Source organism: Gymnogyps californianus, chromosome 5, assembly GCF_018139145.2.
Source record: "Gymnogyps californianus isolate 813 chromosome 5, ASM1813914v2, whole genome shotgun sequence".
Classification (NCBI taxonomy): domain Eukaryota; kingdom Metazoa; phylum Chordata; class Aves; order Accipitriformes; family Cathartidae; genus Gymnogyps; species Gymnogyps californianus.
Genome location: NC_059475.1, coordinates 67244248 through 67267068, shown reverse-complemented (window position 1 = coordinate 67267068; position 22821 = coordinate 67244248). Strand labels below are relative to the sequence as shown.

The following is a 22821-nucleotide window of genomic DNA, read 5'->3' as shown; positions in this document are numbered from 1 at the left end:
GAAGTGGGTTGGTTCTGAATATAGCCATGCTTAGCTGCCTGCAAGCTTTTTTTCCCCATCAAGTGGTAAAGTGCAGATTTCTGTTTCCTTAAGGGCCAATTCAGGGAGAACCCAAGGTCTGATGAATTATATTTCTGAGGCAATTAAAAAAAAGAAAAATCCAGTGTTGGATTTATGAAATTCCGCATTCAGGAGAACTGAGGACTAAAGACTGCGCTGTGTGCTTGACTTCCCTGCCTGGGAGCGGTTGGAGTGTCTGGACTGAGTTTCCAGATATGCCTGTGAAGAAATTGTAATAACATTCCCATTGTTCGTAAGCTTCCAGTTTTCATCAAGCTCTGGGGGGGGGGGGGGGGGGGGGGGGGGTGTCTCCTGGCATGGACACCGCTGAAAAAGCCACCCGTGGCTGAGGCTTGGGGTTGGGCTCTCGCTCCATCCTGCTTTCTACAGCAGCTTTTCCCCTTTGCCGCATCTCCGCTCCCTGTAACGAGGCTCTGCAATGCTTTATCGGAATTCAGCTCCCTCGCGCCGACCCCAGTTCACTTTCTGCAGCGTCTGCCCCCGTGCCAGCCCCCGGAACCGTCGTTTCACACCTGCACAAAACTGTATGGATGCAGCCGACCTCTGTCTTGAGTCCCGCTTCTTGCAAGGTGGGAACAGTGCTGAAGCATCACCCTGGGCTGTTTCTCCTCCCCAGCCTGTGTTTGGCTGGTCCAGGCAACCCTGGAGTAGGGATGGGACTCAAGGGCCTTACAGGGCTGCTCTCCTGCCAGAAACCAGGGTTGCCAGAGGATGAAACCTCCTGCTGATAGCACTGCTTAAGCAGAGGGGAGCTAAGCAACCCAGTAGGCATGAGCTGAGCTTGGAGCCAGGCTTGGCTTTGCGCACAGGCTGCTTTCCTACTGACTACGCCGCAACCGAGGCAGCAAACTGCCCCAGCTCCACCTGCAAGAGCCTGCTGCTGCTCCTGCTCTCGAGGGCGCAGCAGGCAGGAATCACGGGGCATCAGTCCTCCTCATCAGATAGCTGCCACAAAAAAAATTGAAGTGGGATGGGTTGTTCCTGGCTGCTGCTGGAGGAGAAAACCATGGCCTGCCAGGCCACCAGGTCCCGCAGGCAGAGCTTGCTTCTTGCTGACAAACGTGGCCCTTCCCCATCCCCGTTACCCAGACGCACAACGGTTCACTCTAATGGTTACCTCCTCCAAAAGACACACGCTTGCGTCCTTCTGAAACGCCCTTGTAAAAAGAGGAGCGTCTTCCCTTGCATGCTGAAGTAATTCAGGCTCAGCACCTGCAGAAACAAGTGTCACCCAGCAGAGGAGCAGTTCAAAGCCAGGCTTACACGAGAGATTGATCAGTTTACACGTACATACAGGGACGTGTGTGTGTTCTGCAGGACTCCTCTACCTGCTCCAATGGAGATGCAGTTATTTTATGTAAGAGTTATTTTTTTTTTTAGAATGGGTATTGCTTATTCCACCGCTGTACGATTGCACTGTAACAGGTCTGGTCCCTGTGATGCTTTGAAGGCTGGAAATTCTTGTGTACTTCCCCAGCACGGTTAAAAACAAACCACACAGAAGTAACAATTATAAATACACAACTTTAAAAAAAATTACTGTTAAAAGATTTATTGCAATAATACAATAAAATTTAGAAAAAAACCAAACCAAAACAAAAAACCATTTGTGTTTAGTTACATCTAGTTCAGAAGTTGCAGAGAGAGGCCCCGAGTTTTTGCAGGTGACAAGCAACCCTTGGCTGTCCCACCTGAGACCCTTCAAAGGCACCCGATTTTCAGCGGAGGGCTGGGCTCTCGAAATCAGGCTCTTCCTTGGCAGCTCAGATCGGCCACCCCAGATCACTGGTCACGGACAAAAGCCACGGCCTAAACGGAAATTCCCACATTCATGCTACGCAAAGTGTTTTGGAAACTCTCAGCTGGCTGTCTTCAAACATCTATAATTACAGATATTCCTGCCCTCCCTCCCGCGCCCCCAAAACAACCTGGAAAACTAATCCTGGCGATTGCACTCAAGGTTTGGACACACACAATTCTTCCTTAGCTACACACATGTGCAAAACACTTTAAACAAAAAAAAAAAAACCAACCAAACCCACAATCTGTATTCTGTTACAAAAACATTCTGTGAAAAGACCTATCCAATGCATTTTAACACCCTCGCAGTGCCGGCGTGCACCTTCAGAACATGACATGGTTGCAAATAAATTATTTGAAAAACATGATGGTTATGAAGTATATGGCTTAAAAAGGTTTTTTGTGTTGGTTTTTCTTTTCCCTAAGTAAATTGACAGTGTACAAATCTGACTCACGGCCTGACCTTTAGGGGTTCAAAGTAGCACAAAGGCAGCAATGAAAAAGTGAAATGCGTATTAAAAAACAAAACAAAAAAGATATTTAGATGGCAGGGTCCAGTGCAAAATAAACAGGGAACCAGAAGGGGCTGCATGATGCTGAGCCCAATATACAGTACTGGTGAGTATGTGCTGGTTGCTCAGAACTGCAAAGGATCCGATAGCTGCGAGTAAAGTGCTGTGAACTGAACAGTGACCAAACCCTCCCGGCCCCGGCCCGGGCAGCGCTCGCTGCTGGGGGGGGCTGCGGCAGTCAAGGGAGTCTCGGCTGTTCTCTTAAAACGAACCCAACTCTTGGATTTAGACCAAAAGAACGGTAGGACCGAGGGCGTCTTCACATCTAACGACATGCGTGCTGTTAGCGCGGAGTTCAGGGTCTTTGGTTTAAAAAAAGAAAAGAAAAATTAAGATACTGCTTTTCTACCCGCTCCTCGGTGGAGACAGGAGGCGGTGCAGGCTGCCCTGGAGAGGAACCGCACGTCTCTTTGGTGGCCAGAGCAAAACCACCACAAAATGCTCCGTGAGATGGCCGGGTAAGCCAGCCCCGGAGCTGGGACTTCACGCAGGCAGGAGGACACTGCCCGACGGCCGGGACACGGCTCGTGCATCGCTCCCTGCAGCCTCGCCGTGCCCCCGTTACGAGCTGCGTCGCCACAGGGAAGCTACCGGGAAGAGCGGCCAAAATCTTCCCTCTTGGAGGGACGGGAGGATGCTTTGACGTTAGTTTACCCCGTGGAGAAGTACAGTGTCCCAACTATATAAAATGTAAACCATACGTTGGAAGCCTCACTGAGCAAACCCATCTTTAAGTAATACATACCGCAAGGCAGAGGAAGTGGAGGAGCACTTGTTAACGAACGCATCTGTCAGTATCGCACCTCCTGTAGTTTTACAAGCGAGCCGGCCGCGCTGTGAGCATTTCTGCAGTGAAATGAAATCAACTTCTTGGCATTCAGTAAAGAAGAAGAAAAAAAAAAACCCCACCATAAACATAAAATAGAATAGGGTTTAAAATGCATGTAGTGTGGAGAACATGTGACTTCATTAAACTAGCTTGAAATCAGGGTTTTTTTAATATTAAGAAGTGGCAACATGGTGTCGTAACTGATGAATATTATTGCAACAACGCAATCCTGTATCAGCATCAGATGTGGGTCTAGCTAAGAGAACGTCCAGTGTTTCTTTGGTGTATGATATTAAGAGTAAAGAGCCTGTGTGCTTTGGACAGCACAACACAAAACTTCTAGACTACCTACCAGTGGAAACAGCATGAAACAAGCCAGTTTTCTACGGCAAAACTGGGTGAAGATTCACAACCAAATCTAAAATAAGAGCAATTCGCTGTGTGAATTCCTGTCCATGCTGATTCTTTGTATTAAAAATATGGCAACAGAGATTAGAAAACATGTTAAAAATGCGTAATTTTCATGTCCTGAATGAAAAAAATTTAGAAATATGCATTTTTGCGTTATGCAAGACAGATTTAAAACACACACAAACGAAAATCCTGTAAGGAGTTAAGAAAATGCGGACTGCATTTGCACCACTGTCCAGACTGCACACTGAGCAGCCTTCTCTCCGTACTCATCCCGATCCAAACACTCCAAAACCTGTTTTCTTCTTTAGAAAGTAGAGCTGGAGGCTGCCGGGTCCTTTTTCTTCGATACTCAACAATGCAGACAGAACCAAGACACAAAGTGCCGTCACAGAATCCGTCAGAAGTACGTAGCTAGCTAATTTACAAAATGGTACCATCACAGTCATCTTGGGTAAATAAAAAGGTTTTTCTGGTTTACAAAATGAAAGTCTGACCTTTTCTTTGTTCCAGGCACTACTTAACTGAATATGTAAGGTTTACTACAGCATTGTCGGGGAGGGATTCCTTCCACAAATCCTATGATCCTTTTCCCATGCTCACTAGCGATGTCCAGTGTACGCCTTCAGCCATGAGGTCACCGAGGCAGCAGCCGACGAGATCATTCCACCGGCGCTGCTGCTGGCAATGGGCTGAGATGCCTGCGTGCTCTGGCTCTGCAGCATCTCCACCTGCTGAGAGGGGATATCGCAGAACCTGGGGCTTGGCAGATTCTCCCAGTCTGTCCCTAGGTCCGTCTCTTCATCGCTGACGTGCTCATCTCCGCTCTCATCGGTTTCGCCGGTGGCGCTGGGATCCACAAACTCCATGGAGTCTTCAAGATCAGCACTAATTTCGAAAGGCCCAGACCTGTGAACACGGACACAGTGCCGTCAGCCCGTTTGGTAGCACGCAGGAGGGACCGTCACTTCGCTAGCATGAGTCCTAGGCACGCCAAAGCACCCTGCTCTGTCATGCGGACAGCAGAGAAATTAAAACACCTCTGTGTTTATCAGTTGGCAGGGAGAAACTCGCTGGCTACAGAGATAACCGTATTATGACAATGGTGAAACGAAAACAGTTGGCCAAGGAAGCGATAGCCGGGTTCCAATCCACGGAGCAGGAACGGCGGAAGAGCTGTTCTGCTTTGGCAGTGGATAGCGAAACACGTACGCACAAAAGACAAAGCTATTGATAACAACTCACAGCTCCACTGGTGGAAATCTCAGCTCGATGTGGAACAGCTTTTATTTTTAACACTAGCCCTGGCCAGACCAAGACAGCTGCAGCTCCGTCAGCGAGGGGAAGGGTGTAGTTTACAACTTACAGAACTGGGTTGGCACAGCTCACTAGCGGAGACTTCCCACAGCAGCACTTCACCCCGAGCAACATCTCAAAATCTTTTTTACTATGAGGCTGGTCAAACACTGGGACAGGTTGCCCAGAGAGGCTGTGGAGTCTCCACTGGAGCTACTCAAAACCCCACCGGCCACTGGTCCTGAGTAACTTGCTCTAAGTTGGCTCTGCTTTGAGTGGGGCGATGGGCTGGATCTCCAGAGGTCTTGGCCAAACCCACCTGCGTGTGACTCCCGAGTTCCCTGCTGCCACTGCCTGGTGGGAGAAGCAATTGCATCCCACCCCATCCCACTGCTTCGCACTACGGTACGGGCAGCCAAAATCTGAAACATCTTTACCGAGCCAAAGCAGGCAGTTTCACAGAGCCTGCGGCCCACGGTCAGAGAGCGTGAGGTTTTCAGGGAGGTGGTGAAAGGTGGGTTCCCCACAGCAAGCAGCGTCCCTCCCAAAGCTCATTCCAAAGCACAGAGCTGCTCGGTGAAACAGGAGCAAGAATTTAACACGGGTAAGTGTGTTTCTCCAGCCTTAGTGGGAGAAGCAGCCTGAAGCAGCGATTTGGCATGGAAAATTGTAATCCAAACAATTAAAGCTCGGTAAAATTCTACGTATCTGAAAACAGTAGCTTACAAAGGAGACTGTCGGGCAACTATAGGCCTAGAGATCTAAAGGAAAATAAAGAGAGCTGGTTGCTGCAAACTTTGCAGACAGCTGAGAAATTAAAGGTAAACACTCCTCTTTCATAATCCAGAAAGGAATGGGAGTGCTGCCTTCTGGCAAAGCATTTTGCTTAACAAGGCAACATAAGAAGAGAGTCATCAGGTTTAAGGCCAGAAGGGACCATTAGATCATCTCGAGTGACCTCCTCTATAACAAAGGCCATTACGTTCCACCCGTTCCCCCTGTCCTGAGCCCAGTGACTTCTGCCTGACGACAGCATCCATTCCAGAAACTCATCCAGCCTTGACAGGATGACATAAGGAAACAAAGAATCCCCACCTTCATTCTTGCGGGTAATTCACCTCTGCGTTAAGCGCATGCGCCTCATTTCAACCTAGCTCAGACTCTTCGCTTCCAATGGTGTCTACAAAGCCTGTATTTTCTCCCCATGAAGGCGTGGAAATCAAGTCATCTCTCAATCTCATCTCTAGCGAGCTAAGACAGTTTCATCCAGACTAAACTATGCCCCTCACTGGTAGGCATTTTCTCCTTTCTCCAGGTCTTTCCTGTAACCTCTTCTTTTACTACATGGACCCGACTGATGCATGTGGAGCTCTGTAACATTTGCAGAGAGAAGTGAGACCCACTGTGGCACTCAGACCTTTTACAGCAGCTGCTTTCCAGGACACCAGTTCTTCATTCTCTGTGCATTTCCTTCACTCTCCTTGTTTTCAGGCAAGCAGCAGCAAGCACATAATTTTTTCCAAACTGAGCTATGTTACAAAGATTTAGCTCCACGTTATCTTTGGGCTGAATCAGTAGGGATATACCCAGAGAACATAAGTGGTTAGAGGCATGCATTCAGTTCCTCTTAGTGGCACTGCAGGTTTTTAAATAAAACTAGATCTGTACACGAGAACAAAGCGGAAAAGTAGATTTCAGAACATTACTGTGTTGAAGGGGGAATAAAGCACTAGTCAGATTAAACAAATATTCGCAGACTGTCTCAGGCACAAGTGACTTGTGACTGGATTATCCCAACAGGAAATCAATGTTGTTGGCTTTCTTATATTTAAGTTGTAAAAAAACCCCAGAAGATTATTAAACCTCATGCGTGCAGCCCACAGGAACTGATGTTCTTTTCATCGCGTACTAAGTTAACAGAAAAGTTGTCTTTAATCTTAATTTACATATAAATTAGTATTTGAAGTGTCAACTTTGGTCTAGGGTGTTCATTGACTGGAAGTATTTTGGGAAAGGTTTACCTAGTATTCGTTTTAGGGTTTATATTGCTGGCTGCTCTTAGGTATTTACAAATCGGCAAGATGCGGGTAGGGTCCTCTTCGGAGCACAGTGAGACTGCCTGGCGTACGTGCTGCTGTCCCCTGGAGGGAAGGAATTCCTGCTGCTGGGCATAGGGAAAACAAGTCCATCATCAGCCACAAAGCCTCCAGCTGAGCCTGCCATACGCAGAAGCACAGCATGCACACATCTCTGAAATCTATTTTCCTACTCGGGACCCCCTTTTTCTGTCCTCTCTTGTCTCCTCCTTGTAACTACCCTCATTTCTGATGTGCTGAGGACTGATCTATAGGGACAGCAGAAGAGAATTTCCCTCGTAAGTAAGAAGGCAAATGCATAACTTCAGAAGGGATTCAGTCACAGGTGAGTTGAGATAGTGCTTTTCTTACCTGCCCAAGTTCTCCGTGTCGGGGCTGACCAGGTACATAAGGTTCCTGAGCGTATGCAGTGGGTGCAACAGATCTAAATTCACATGCTACCATGGGGAAGGTAAGAAAAAGACATGATCAGTTACTGGAGGAAACCTGCAAGCACAGTTGATATTTTAAAACCTATTTAAAGAATCCAAACATGGGTTCCCCCTACCTGAGAGAAGCAAAGGTGAAGGATATTAGCATTCAGCTTCTTCACTGCCCGCGTGAACCTGTGTCTGCTGAGATTCTCTCCACAGAACTCGCTGTTGAAACACCGTACACACACACATATATATACAGAAAGCAAAATGCTGTGAAAATACACCTCCTGGAGACATCAGCATTCTGTGCCCCAGCTTCCTAACAAATCCTGGAGTAAACATCCTCGCAGCGAGCACTTGTTTAAACTGTACAGCCAGTTTTAGAGTGCTCAGGAGATTAATTTTTCACCTAGCAAGACTGTTGGCATTTCGTCAACAAGCACTGCTTGCCCTAGTCTCACCGGTTTCAACAGGACAGGTGATGTAAACTGTATGAAACTCGAAGATCCACTGTAGCCAAGCTATTTCGGCTCTCCTTTTAAATCTTGCATCATTTCCCGTTCCCAAGCTTTTCCTTCTGTGAAGACTGAGCACTCAAATAATAATATAAAAAAAACTGCAGAGACCCTACACAACTTTTGTGCCCTCACTTCAGCAACCACTATTTTAAACACTTGAAAGAATCTCAGCAGCATATACGTTCCCCATTGGTGTTTTATCCTAAAGAGAATGACATTGCTGTCATGCCATATTATAAAGCCTTGTTCTACGGCACTTAACACAGCAGAGCCATTCAAGATGACTAAGAGTTGCTGAATTGGGCTGGGATTTTGTAAAGCACAGTAGGGTCTCATAAAATGAAAAGTGCTATTCACAGACTGTCATATTTCATTGCTAATTTGAGGATGCTGAATATGTCAATCAGAAAGCTGTTATTTTCAACTACGATGGTTGGTCTACACCCTCAGGAGGTAAAAAAGGAGGGAGAGGCTATTCACTGTTGTCTAAAATCCTACTAGCCCTCCACCCAAAATTAAACAGCACAAAAATCCATGAGCCATCAACCGTTACCGTAAAAGCTGTTCCAAGTAATGACTTCGTTCCCAAAATCGAACTGAATTAAGATCAGTCAAAACTGGTCACTGATTCACCTCCTCAGAGGCTTGCATTTACTTGCCTGTTGCAGAGCTTCTTGGGAAGATTTACATCAAGTATGAGAGACAGAGTGTTAACGAGCTGAGTTGCATAGCACAATGCAGCACTGATGGTATAAGCAGGGTTATTATGTTCCATATCTAAAAGAAATAAAAACATGATGAAAGTCTCATTTTAAATGAAGCCTCAGTGGGTGTGTTAATGTGTTAGTGAAGTCTACCCTGGAAAATGTCATTTGTAAGTATTGAGAACAGCCTGAATCCAGCAATCATTTACAGTGAAATCTGTCAGAATTTGGTAGAAAATAGTAATTCTTGGAATTCCTGTTAAAACGACGGCATGTGAACCATGTCAAAACTGTGACTAATTAACTTTATCTCTCTATTACATCATGCTGTGTCCCAGCGAGCATTTCCTGCAACAGAGGATTTCAGTGGACTAAGCCCTATACTGGTATTTATTTCTGACTCAGGTTTGTGTGGGTGAGAACAAATGGGCCGGGCTACTGCTCCTCACTGCCTTCTGCTGGCATCCAAGGCTGCAAGTTCTATGGCTTCTGGAGTATCCCAGATGCCTAAAATCAGACCTTGCTCCTTACCTGGTCCTTGTGTAGTCTTCTTCTCTTCCACCCAATTGTAATACGCTGAGTAGTCTCCATTATTAGGAAGGGTTATCCAAGGCCCTGTGATACCGATGCTGGTGTCCCCATTATGATCATCGCACACCCATCTCCCAGAGAGATACGTGGTTCTCCTGGCTTCCGCGAGCTTGCTCACAGTGCTAGAGGTCATAGCGTTGTCACTCTCAGAAGACACATCCGCAGGATCTCTGTAGCACCCAAAGAGGAACAGAGTGGTTTTCAAAGAAGTTTTAAAAAATATAATCAGAGATGCACCTGGCAGGCACTTGGCCAGATTTCACAGAGAGCAAAATGCTTGTAGAAACACTCCTGCAAAACTCCTTATTCCCAAAACTGCTTTCCTTTGTTCTGGGATTTTTAATTATCTATTTTAAGAAAGTTTAACATTGGACACATACCTCAGATCTCTCAGTGGGGAGATGCTAGCACCTCCAGATTCTTCTATTCTGGACCTCTATCTTTGGGTCAGATGCTTTGCCTTTGGGAAACACCTCCTTCTCCCCACAGATGCTAAGGGAGCCAGAGCGTCTAGCTTAGACTTACGTGACTCACTTCGGGGTGTCTAAAGCTAAGCAAAACGAGTCCAAAAGGATAAGCCTTCTGTACCTCATGCTTGTCTTTACTTCTTCAATGGGAAATATGACTGATGTTAGCTCCAGGATATGAGTCCGACGAAGATTTGCCAGATGTTCATACTGGGTTTTCAAGTCATAGGTTTTTTTCTCTACCAAGTCTCCCAGCTTGCGGTTAAGCCTCTGGATCTTCTCTTTCTTCTCCTGATGCCGCTGAGCCCTGCGATAATGCTTCTGGTTCTCCTCTTTAATTCTCAGAAGCCCCTCCGCATCTGTGAACGCAGCAGCAGATGTTAGCCTTGGAAAAGGAGCTGTGAGGTCCTCATAGTAAGCTTGAGAAAAGCATTATTAATATTTATAGAAAACAAGATCTATAGCAGCTTAAAACAGAAAACCCTGCTAAACTATTAATGTTTTCCAGCTGCTCAGTGGTACAACTTTTTAATCGTTTCTGAAGATCTCCAAAGAGACTGAAATTGGGATTAATCTTTCCCTATCTTTTACCCAGCTATTTTTGGATTTGGAGCAGAAAAGCCAAGACTTTACAGTTTAATTAAACTTCTGAGGTAATGATCGTGACAGAAATAGCTTGACCGTACACGTTTGCATGGTGCTGGCCAAAAAGACGTGCATTGCTTGCAGCCAAAATCGAGTGCAGATAGCATCTTCATTCACCATTTCTGGCACCACTGCTGCTATTAGTGTACGTTACTTGGGCTTTGCGCTCACGTATGTGCTCTTAAAGCACTTGGATCCCAAGGGTGCAGACTTCTTGTTACCAGAAGGGAACACTGACTATCTCCCTTGCCAGTCACAAAATGAGAAATGCGCTTATGCACTGAAGTGCTGCAACTGCCTGAATTTACTCCATGCGTCAGGCACACTGAGGCTTGGAAAAATATCCTTCAAGAGCATCTGCTGATTCTCCTATAAAATAACTGACTGCAGTAATGCTTCCACAAACATATGGTGCTAAAGACAGTGAGTTAACCACCTCTATCTTTCAAAAGCATAGGAAAATATTTCTTATGCACACTCTCCAAATACATAGCTAAAACTCTTCATGTACCCTAATTTGAACGAGAGCCCCCATCTACTAGTCACTCACTTTCCATTTTTATGGCTGAAAAGAAACAGTGTTAGTCAAGTTCTCTTACAGCAAGGCATCGCTTCCCTGTAATCGAGAAGTGGGATAACTGTCCCTTGCACAGAAGGGAAACACTAAGCCCTGACATCGTTTTACTGATATATTTTGATTGGAAGGCACAGATAAGACCAGAGCTACAATAAGAATGCTCCGTGGCACTCAAAGAAGCTGCATTATATACTACTAAAATCAAGAAAACTTCTAAGCAGCGATAGCTACCTCGAACAACACATTCAGGCTGTCACTCTTCCCAACAGGGGAGCACAAAAATTAAAGGCTACATCCAAAGAATGGGACCCAAGACCGGTTCCCATCCGCGGGTCTGTGCCCAGCCAGCACACGACTCCCTCCTGGTTTGCACCTGCAGAGCTGGAACGGCACAGACCTCTGGCTGGTCCCTGCTCTGGCAGGGTGGGAGGCCAGGACCGCTGGTACCCCTCGGAGTGTGCCTGCCCCCGCAGACACAGAGTGTGCTTTCTCTGAACGTCAGGAATTATTTCTCGTCATCTAACTGATCTGTTGCGATCCATGATGCGTTTGGTAGGAAGGAAGATCTGATACGTGGGAGATGCAAAGTCCCAAGTTAAAGAAGGTGAGAATAGTTTCCCCAGGCAGATAAGAAGTAATAATCCTCAGGTTCAGAGGAACCGTAGAAAAATGGACTTTCCTCTGAGCAATACCAAGAATCCCTATGTGTCAGCTAGTAATTCAGTTTACTTTAAGCATTCCTGTAACATCAACAGAAAATCAATTAATGCTTGCATTCATATTCCCAAACTCTCCCTTTGCATAAAGAATAAGAGACAGAGGAGGAGTAAAATGTCCATCTGTTCAATTTTCACATTCGTGTTGTGTTTGAAAGGCTACTTTTTCAGAGTGAACTCCCTTTTCTGTAGGTCCAACAGCAATTATTTGAGAAGCAGGGGAGAACACCGCACACACGTTTCCTCTTTAGCAGTCCCGGTGCAGAAACAACTGTCCTTTTTTTGGCACAGCACCTCTGCTTTATGACCCAGTTTATGAGGTGATTAAAATCTGTCCCCAGAAGTATTTCAAGACATCACTATGTCCCACACATCTACACTGCCTGATTAATGCAAGCACAGGCACACCGATCTCTGCCCAACAGAGAGCTATGCCAGATATTTGCAAGATTGTCTCCTTGAACTGTTCTCCACAGACAGAAGGCAAACACACATATTTTAAAACCTTATTTTAAGAAGCACCAATTATTGAGGTATCCAGGAGAGTCAACTCCAAAAGCAGGAACCCAGTGTTCTAGAAATTGTTCTTATTTCAGAAAACTGAACTATGCCATATCCAAGAGAGGAGAAACAACCTATTTACATTTTCTAATGTGGTCCAAGAGTGAACCAAGTTGGGTTCCTGATCTACTGGCTACTCATGGTGGGTTCATTTTGGGTCTATCTGCAAGAGCAATTTTGGGGTAACTGAGCTAACAACAGGTCAGTCGGGCAATAGTTAGGTCAGTTCATGGGTTAAATCTAATCAAGTTCACTGTGAATCAGAGAAGTTGCAAAAGCTGCAGATAATACAGTTCACAGAATAGTAGAGAAGTGGAGGAACTCCACTCCCCAGTTGGTCCTAACATTTTGCCACCTTCAGAGCTGCATTTTGAGAAAAGGTGGCTAAGTTCCTCAAAGTCACATTGCCTCCCTCTTCTTTCTTCACAGGCTAAAGAGAAAAAGTAGTTATTATCTCCTTCGTAATAATCTACCTACTGAAAAGCTTGCTTTTCTTCACCTTCCTCTTCTCTAAACCAAACCAAACATCAATTTTCTCAGCCATTCCTTGTGTTTTACTCCTAACATTCTCTTCCAGACTTTCTCCAGTTGATTTGTATCTTTCTCAAATTGCTCAAATTGGACACCAGACTGCGACCGAGGCAACACCAATGCCAGGCACAGCAGGATAATTGCTTCCATCTTAAATACAATGCTTATATTAGTATAACCCAGAATGAGGTCTGAAACTTTCTGGAGCAGCATTAGATTGATAATTTTTATTTAATTTGCAATTCCCCAGATCCTTTCCTGTCAAATCTCACCACCGTCCCCCACTTTGGGTTTATATGTTTCTCCTTCCTAAACAACGTGCACTTGACTTTGTCTTTTTCAGATGATATTGTCAATTTATCTGCATGGTTTTGAATCTGATCCTGTTCCCCACAGAAGTCATATCGTCATCCACCTTGGCTTCCTCCATTCCACCTTCTATTCTACCATGCAAGCTATTATGGAAAATATGGAACAAAACTGGGCCAGGAACCGGCTCCTGCTGAGATCCACATGTCTCACCTCCTCAGTTTGACAAGTGTCGCCACTCTTTGAATGCAGCCTTTCCAGCCTTTTGTGTCAACCATACAGCGATTACACCCAGAGCAAATGTCTTTGCTTGCTCATGAGACAGTTTGGGGTAGTGCCCAAAGGCAAGGTACGTTGCATCTTCTGCTTCATCCTCCACTAGATCACTTGATCCCCAGACAAGGGGTTGATTTGACACGGCCTATTCTTAACAGTGATGCCTATTTTTAATTACCTTATTTTCTAGCTACCTGCAAAGTGGCCAGAGGTTTATAACAGGATGACTGCGTCATCAGTTTAAGGTTCTCCCTTCCTCCACCCTTTGAAAACAGATACTGTTTTCACTCTGTTTCCTGGGACATCCTCTCTCACTCATGTGTTCTCAAGTGCTCCGCAGACTACTTCAGCTTGTTCCTTAAGTTCCCTAAGGTGAATCTCGTAAGGCCTTGCTGACATAATGAAAATAATATTTAGCTGGCTGTTTTCTTTCCTTAGCCTACAGTCCTCTCATGATGTAAAATTTAATCTGGCTAAGCAGCTGATCACATTTTCTTTCGAGAAGACGAAGCAAAGAAGGCGCTGAACGCTTCAGACTTCTCTGCACTGTTATTTGCTCTCTTTCCTGTTAGCTAACAGACTTGTCTACTCCTTCATCTTTTTCTTATTATACATTTCTTATTGTTACTATCCATCCTCCTTATTAATTGAAAATCATTTTGCATCTCAGCCTTTTTGATGTTATCACCACAAGTTGTGCTATTCCTTTATAACTATTCTCAGGTATATGCCTCTGCTTCCACTCTCTGTATGGCTCCTCTTGAATTTCAAGTCATAAAAATGTTCCTGATTCAATCAATATGCTTCTGAATACGCTTCCTATCTTTCCTTTGCATGTAGGTTGTAAGGAGCGCTGCATATTCTCCTCTCAAAAATGACCCTACAGATCTCTCATGTAAAAAAATTTAATGAGTTTCAAAACTGAAGCTGCTGAATGGTAGCAACTCACCAGCCTATGCCATATTTCAGTGACTCTTGCTCAAGCAGGATTTTAGGATTTCTAGACAGGTGTGGGTTAAAATTCACCAGTTACATGAAATTCATAACAGCTGCAGAGCTGTTTGCTCCTCTTTATCAAGAGGAAGTGATCAGAAACACTACACTGAATAAAGCCATCTCTAGGGACAAAGCCAAAGTCATAGGCTGCTAACCATTTACTTTTAAAGCTGTTGCAAAATGATCTCCATCCAGCTGAATAATGTCTACTGTTTGCTAATTAAAACCCAAGCATGAAAAGGCTAAAATCCACTCACCGATTTGCCTTCAAGTTGATTTAAGAAGTGACGGTTTGGAAATTCACCATTTTTAAAAACTAACACTCAAAATCACATCAATTGATTTTTCACTCTAAGGCACAGAGTTTTCCACATCACAAAAGCACAGGCATTACTCACGTCTTGTCATTTCATCATTTTCTTTGCAAATGGTCTGTTTCAGCTGCTCAATCCTCATCTTGCAAGACATTATTTTCCACCTCTGAAAAAGAACATTCAGCAACTCTAGGGCACAAACAACTTCAAACATACTGACTAATGATTAACAACAAAGCCAGCAGCTTTAGAGCAAAAGTAGCAGGACGTTCTTAATTGGATCAGACGAACAAATAAATATTTCATATATGGTTTTGTGCACAGAAGAATGCCACAAACAAACCAAATGCTAAGTATAAAGTCAATCAGTATAATAAGTTATTGAACAAATATCTAATAAGAAATGAAAAATATTGACTGTTTGGAGCACTCTGCTTCCAGAGCCAATTTCAGTTTTGCTTACAACAGGCTTTTTGGGAAAGCAACACAATGCCCTCAAGGTAAATTGTAACTTTAAACTATGAGATCTAGGAATTCAGAGTTTAAAAACTGTGGGACACTTTGAACAACTCACCAGCTGATCAGTTATCTCTTTCCCTTCCATGGCCTTCAAAACACTAGAGGGAAAAAACATGATTGAAAGTTGTATGACTATCTGGACTACGTCTGACTCCAGCAACAGTGCATTAGAGAGACTGTTTTGTTTTTCTGAAAGTTCTTATAGTTTATTTCATTTAATAACTACAACTTACTGGTTTTGGAATTCTCTCTGTTTGGTTTTAAGATGCATCAGCCTTTCTTTCTTGTCTGAAAACCTGGAAGAGATTAAATGTTTTTATTGATATTTTGCACAATACGGCATTGTAAGTTGTCTGAAAAGATGAAAACACTGAAGCTTGTGGGAGTCTCTAAACCTCAACTATCTGTCTTAATCTTGGGAAGTAATGGCTAAATGTATAAAACTCTTGCAGAATTCTAGAGCATGGGTCTCACAGGAATTGCAACAGAACCTCTAAGCTGAGGAAACATCAGCTTGTCCCATTATTGACCTTGTAAGCAAATTACTTCCTATTTCTAGAAGATTTATAGCTTAGCAATATCAATATTTTGTATATTAAGAAAAACATATAGTACTTTAAAAACCTTTAGTCACTGGAGAAATTAACAGTACTATCTCAGATGCCGTACTGAGTCTGAACTGTGTTATTTCACAAGCTGTGATGGTATTAGCTGAGTCCACTCTGGCAGTGGGAAATGCAGGTTTTCATACACTATGCATTGCATTTTCTCCCTTCTAACATGGAATTGTCTCACACTTTATTCATTAATGGCTCCAAATAGGACAGCACTCTCTCAAGACTTTTACGTGACATCCAAATCTTTCTTGTATTAGTAACAGCAATAAGTTGCATTGTCTTCTACTTATTTCTGCCAGGCACTTGTAGCCATCACAAGCCCACAACCCAAACGTCTGCTCGAGTTCAGCTTCACTGGATGTCTGAGGTATAGGAACTGCAAAGAACTGATCAGAAGGGAGTTTTTTTTTTTAGGATTCATCATGCTGTGTTTTCACCCTTTGAATATGCAGCAGCCATGTTCTGCTCCCCTCCATGTTCCACAATGTATTGAGAAATACATTTAAAGAAAATAGCATAAGAATGATGCATATTGAGAAATTACAGTGAACCATGAAGTGACAAAGCTAACAGTAAGAGCAAACAGCAAGAGACAGCCAAGAGATTTAGATGGCATAAAAAAATAGCAAATGTATTTGTGTTCTGCCAGCGTATGGCTTCCCAGCTTTACTTTGTGCTTCCCATGTTACAGCACCATCCTGATCCACACCTCAAAAGTGTGTCTTGGGTTAAGTCCACGTACGGAAAAACAATCATTTTATTTCCCTCTGGAACATGTAGAATTGACAATTTCATCCTAACAGAGGTCTAACATTTCATGTAAAACCCACCAAGTCCTTTATTTCAGGGATATCCAAGCTTTATTTAGAAAGAATTATACAGTAAGCCTTGACAGGATGGCATCTTGTGCCTCCCTCTGCTCAACTCTGTGGGTTTGATTTCAGGTAAAACTGTAAAATGCTTCATTTTTTCCCTTGAAGTGCTGAAATCTGAAAGCTTGGTGACTAACTTTGGGTTCAGAAAGTGTATGATCACCCTTCCAGATGACATTAGCCTTAAAACAACAAACAAAACTACTGGCTGCTGCCTTCGTAGTCAACCAAAAATATCTGTTTTCCTTCCAAAACAAACCAAAACCAAATGCGGGTGCTCGGCATAAAAGCCAGAGGCTACGGAGGAATGTGGTGCAACTGGAGCCCGGCTGCTCAGCCCAGCGCGTTCGTTCTTCCTGTGTGTCCTCACCCCACCAGTCATCACGGAAATTACAGAAGTGCACTGTACTAGACTCCTGTTTACCACGGAGTAATGCACACCTACTGTACACCCCTGACCTTTGGCTGCAACCAAAAATAACTTGGCCCACAAACACACCGCTCGGCAGTCGCACAGGGAGAGAGAGCTGGGATAATTTGGCAATTCTTGTTTTCAAAGCCGGATTAATGGGCACAGAGTCTGCCTAAACGCAATTACCCAAATCACGTCCATCACATCAGCAAAAAGTTGAATGATCTGTCAAGAACCTGGGACTAAATTAAGTTCTTACTGTGGAGGGAAGATAGAAATATTTGTGAAAGCCTGCAAAAATTACAGCTCACCACGCACTTCAGCAACTATGTCAAACAGCTCCTACAAACTTCTTTAGCAGGTTTCTCCAAAGCAAACGTTTCCATTTCTTTATATAGCCCTAATTTTAATTGCATCACATCATGTAACTAATTTTTCTCTATATATCTACAGCCTTTCAATTTGGCAAAGAAACAAAACTTCGGATGAACTATTATAGGAACTCCCATAAAATGTAAACTGAGAGAAGGAGAGAACTCAACATCTCAAATTATCCATTAAATGTTTCTCTTCCCTCAAGTCTTATCACATTAAGCTGAGATTTTCTACGGTTACCTGGCTTATTTCCACATGTTCATAATTAGAGAGAAGCAACCAGAAAGAAGGACTTCCTAATCTATAGGAACTGATTAATGCTGAAGGAGTTGAGGACAGCAATAAGTACCTCCATTACTGTACCTATTCACTATAATAAAACTCCATTGCTGCAAAAAGTCACTATTCCTAATCATAACCCACCGCTTAGAGAAGTCAGACAGGCTTAGACATCACAAGTATATTGTCTTTGGCTTTTGCCACCTGCAGACATATAAAGCAAAGCAATTCAGTACGCCTGTAAAATACATTCTGAGAATTTATGCATATGACAGGCTGGAGTAAAATCCCAGGAGGAAGAAGAGTCTTCGAGCCGAAACCCACACCAAGATGCCGGCTTAGCCTCTGAATATACAACACATTACTAATGAAAAGAAGAATGTCAGTGATTATTTTACTGGAGGACTTCCGGACTACTCATCCTTAATTGTAGCTGTACTTCAATAATTAATCTTAACAGCTCCTCAATCTCTCCCCCTCACAGATACAGGGTGTGCTTTTTGCCAGACATATGAACAACTTCAATATTACTGTAGCTTTTATAAAAATTAGCACACAAAACAGTCCAATGAAAAGAAATCTGAAATAATTCTTACTGTTAGAACATGAAATCGTTTATCTTCGTATAAGGAAAAATCACAAGAAAATTCTAAAAATAAGACCCCACTGGATACAAGGGGTAATGCTCGCCTTCTTTACTTTTCACGAGAGAGAGAACAATCCTTTTCCCCAATCTGTAACACTTCAAAAAGACAAAGGGGAGGCCCAAGTGACCCCACACGCTTCCACGTTCTGCATTTCTCACACCGTGCTTATAACCCAGTCACACAGAAAAGCCCTTGTCATGACCCTGTCCGCCTCCTCCAGCACCGGCCATAACGTTGATCTAAAATTAACCCAGGTACTACTAGAAGGCATAAAATAAACAAATAAATACTGACGACCGTAAACACAACCTGAAATCCAGCCAGTTAACTGCACCTGTCCCTGCATGACTTTGCCATGGCCTGTGGTCACCGTTCAAAAAGTCGCTCCCTCTCTCTGTGCTCACATCGCAAGAAATTCAGACACCCGCTCACTGCTTACAAAGGGGAAACAAAGAAAACCGACCTCTGAAGTGACAGGCTCCTTCTCGCTTTTATATCAGTCATTCCAAGTATTAATTATAGAATGCAGGCAAAATATTTCAAGCAGTTTTAAAAATAAGTAATTCCATTACCTTCAAAAGAACAAGAAGAAACCCAAGCTTTACGGGGCTTTGTCCCTACACTGACCTTTCCTGCTGCAATCAAGCACACTTATGTTATTCATGTTGTGTTATTCATATATGTTATGTTGTTCCTTTAATTCATTAATATGAAGTTGCTGTTTTCAATGAATTGCACTAGTGCTTGTGAAAGTTTTGAGCAGCAGGAGAAACAAAGCCTGAGGAAATGGAGCGTATAGGGAGGCTCCCCAGAATGGAGGCTCTAGGAGAACAGAACAGCAGTGAGCCCCCCAGATGGAACAGTGATGTCCAGATGGGGGGGAAGACAAAAAGAAAGGGGGGGGGGGGGGGGGGGAGAGAGAGAGAAACTTATTTCCTGCAGTTAAGAAACACAGCGTAAATATACAGAAGATTTTCTAGCCACAGACGAATGGGACAGTTAAAGCATCTCAGGAGAACGCAGTGAAAACTGTCAGACAGAAAAGCTGATCTTGTCTCACGTGAGAAGATACGAGGAAGATAAAGAGGGTTTTTTTCCAACAAGCTGTTGCTTCTGGTACTTTGGCTAAGGCTGCTTCTTTATGGTTTCATTTTCCTGATGGGTAGAGAAACTTCTTAAGCCTTGGTTGATACAGAACAGCAATGGTTCCACTGTAATGAAGGCTACAGCTGAACTTCTGTAATTAAGCCTAAAGTTTAGCTAAAATCTTAAGGCTACAAAAGGGGCAGGAAAAGAATACTTGGTTTATGTTTCAAACTCCAAATCCAATTTTTTCATGGAAGCTGCAGAAAACCCCGAGTAGTCTCACACAAACACAAGCTTTCCATCTATTTTAGAAAGACTAAATACAGTCTGTGGTTCCATGACACAGTATTTTATGTAAAAAAAAAAAAACAAAAAAATAAGAAAACCCATCCAGTGGCAGACTAAGGTCTCAATTTTGCAAGCTGATTCACGCCGGCTGACACCCTGTGCCCACTCCCACCGACGTTAATGGAAGAAAGACACCGCCATCCCCTTGGCCGTTCTTGTGTTTGGCAGAAGGACGAGAAGAGCCTTTGGTGCGAGGACCCTACCGCACCACACGCTGCTTACCACCTTCCCAAAATAGTTCAAGAAATCACTCTCAACAGCTGCTAAGGAAGCTACAAATGAAGGAGCAAGAACATGGCGTCAGCCAAAAATCAGAGCTATTCCGGAGACCGCGCTGGGCAGACTTTTTAAGAATCTGGGATGGACATGCTATGAACGACAGCTACGGAGGGGCGATCTGCATCTGAGTCATATAACGAGAATATTTGCTTATTGACGTAACACTCATTCAGCCGCCCTCCCATAGAGCCAAAGCTTTGCAAAAAGGAGCAGGAACGTGCGTGATTAACTCAAGTGGAGTATTTTTTGTAAATCTAAAAGGGGCCCCATGATTAGGACTATTTATATAGACAGGAAAAGAAAAAAAAGATGCCGTTTTCTTGCGCACCTTCCTGATTTTGTTTAATGATTTAGAAGACTACCGGTTTAACACGTGCTGCTGAAAATAGATACGCATTTCAAATATCCTACTGCACAGCTCCCTTTCTTGCCCTGAACTGTATGGAGCTGCTGTTGGCTACATCAACACGGGCACGCCTGCTGACAGCTGCACCTGACTAAGTGAAAGTCGGGGAGCTATATTATTATTATTATTTATTATTATTATTATTTTAAGCAACGCATTATGGGTCCTGCTCTGCCTGCCTGTGTGGGGCGGCCCCCCCCCCCCCCAGCAGGCAGCCCCACGGTGGGCCCGGCAGCGGCAGGACCGTTCCCTCACCCCACACCCAGAGCCCACCGCCCCCCGTTTATCGCCCCCTGCCCCGGGGGGGGGCGGCTGAACGGCGGGGCAAGGGGGAGAAACCGCCGCCCCCCCCCCCCCCTTCCCCCGGCCATGAGGGGAGCGGGGGAGGGGCAGCCCAACGGCCGCAGCGCGAGGCGTGGCGACCCCCCCGGCGGGGGGCGGCGGGGCAGGGGAGGGAGAGGGTGTCCCGTTCCCCCCCCCCCTCCCGTCCCTTCAGGGCCGCCGGTACCTCTCGGAGTCGCGACCGTCGAAGAAGACGAAGTCGCCGCTCTGGACGCACTTGGCGCAGGTGAGGCGGCGGCGCGTGGTGTTGCAGAGCGGGCACCGCTCCACCGCCACGTACAGCCCCTCGGCGTCCTCCTCGGCGCCCCGCAGAGCCGCCGGCCCGGCCCCGGCGCCACCGCCCTGCCCGCCGGGCTGCGGCCGGCAGCCGCTGGGAGACGCCATGATGGGCTCCCCGCGCCGCCGGTCACGTGGGACTTTGTTTTCGGGCAGGGGCATTGTGGGAAGCGGGAGCTGAGGCGGCGGAGGGAGACCGCGGCCCGGCCCTCCTCGGCCCCCTGCCCAGGCCTGGGGGTGGCGGACACCCACCCCCTCCCTCCGCACGGCAGATCGTGCGGGAAGAGGCATAACAATCACGGCCTTAAAAATTAACTCTTCGTTTTTCCTTTTCTCAGCCTCGGAGTCCGGCTGGCTGCAGCACCTGCTGAAGGAAGGAGGGCCGCCCCTGCCCTGCTCCCAGAGGAGGATATATGGTGGGGGAGCAGGGGTACAGGCCCTGCCCCCTAGCAGGCAGGTCAGCCTGGTAAGGAAATTGTGCCATTTTCTTTTCTCTGCAAAAGCTGAAGTTAAAAAAAAAAAAAGAAACGTAGACAGCATCCACTGCAGATCTGCCATCGTGCTTACTAAAGCCTGCAGCAAGCAGTGTGGTTGTACCCTGCTTTGGGCGGTGCTGGGTGTTCACATGAACCTCACACAGGCACTGCTGGTCCTTAAGGCAGGAGAGACACCATTTGACTTCCCAGGGTAGGACGCCCTGGCCACGAGCAGGGCAGCAGTGGGGCTCCAACTGCAGTTCTCCTCATTGCAGTCCCAAGGGGGCTGTCTGCACCCTAGGCAGTCAATAACACTGCTGCATGGACTATGTATACCAAAGTCAGTCCCTATATTTACACTAGCATCAAGAACAATTTGTATAAGTGGCAAATATTGATACACATCCTTAAGAGTGACAGACTAGTAGGTTTCCTCCCCCCAGCCTTACAGTTGGAGCCAGAATCAGGAGTTAAGTAGATACAATCAACTAGTATGTATAAGTAGAGAGCCAGTCCTCTGCATCAGACTATAGTGGGAAACACAAGGCAATTAGAAGAGAGACAGTCCGCACAAGCCAGAATAGCTTAAAGCAATATCCCCTCCCCCCCCAAAAAACCAAAATGCAGAACATGTCCCAGTTTAAAAAAAAGAGAATCCCAGCCTATATTGTTTCGCCTTTCTAGTGCTAGAAAACACTAGCATGAACAGCACTACGTAGGTAGAACCAAGATAGTTGGTTTTAAGACAAGTTACCAGAGCAAACATTAACTTAATCAGTAGCTCAGTGAAAAGGCACAGAGCCCATTTCTTCTCTTTAAGACTTTATCCATACTTTTAAAGAGCATTATCTTTACTGGTGAAATTATGTGGCAAGCTCTTAATTAAAAATGCAATTTCTTGAAGAGGGCTCATCTTAAACTTTTTTCAGCATCCCAATAAAAGCAGGTTGTTTTTCACTTGCAAAAGATTATTGTAACTCAAGCTTATCAGCTATTACAGCTAGAGTGCAAATAAAAATTCAGCCTATAGCTGTGGAAAGTCTGCAGTGTTAGAAAACAAACAGAAAAGTAAGCCTCTGTTTAGAATAGATTTGAGTGTGGAAATCCACAGTCTGACTGTGACAAAGAAACTGATAACAGTTAAGACCAGTTTATCATAAGGAAGTGCATGAAGTTTTTCA

General features: G+C 44.8%; 1 protein-coding gene across 1 annotated transcript; it reads right to left on the bottom strand.

Moving 5' to 3' along the window:
* Positions 1 to 2933: 2933 nt before the first annotated feature.
* ATG14 (autophagy related 14) lies at positions 2934 to 21272 on the bottom strand. The gene is made up of 10 exons (XM_050898252.1): positions 21055 to 21272; positions 15459 to 15521; positions 15281 to 15323; positions 14791 to 14872; positions 9903 to 10140; positions 9255 to 9484; positions 8679 to 8796; positions 7633 to 7723; positions 7437 to 7522; positions 2934 to 4602 (listed from the first exon to the last, which is right to left on the bottom strand). The coding sequence occupies exons 1-10, from the start codon at positions 21270 to 21272 to the stop codon at positions 4296 to 4298; spliced, it is 1476 nt and encodes a 491-aa protein (XP_050754209.1). The 3' UTR covers positions 2934 to 4295.
* Positions 21273 to 22821: the final 1549 nt, after the last annotated feature.

What these genes read in the sequence shown, in the direction of transcription:
- ATG14 (XM_050898252.1), bottom strand. Translation starts at nt 21,272, where the DNA reads ATGGCGTCTCCCAGCGGCTGCCGGCCGCAGCCCGGCGGGCAGGGCGGT. An exon ending in AAGAGATAACTGATCAGCTG is followed by an intron (nt 14,873 to 15,280) that starts GTGAGTTGTTCA and finishes GTTCTTTTTCAG; the next exon opens with AGGTGGAAAATAATGTCTTG. An exon ending in AAATGATGAAATGACAAGAC is followed by an intron (nt 10,141 to 14,790) that starts GTGAGTAATGCC and finishes CTGCGTTCACAG; the next exon opens with ATGCGGAGGGGCTTCTGAGA.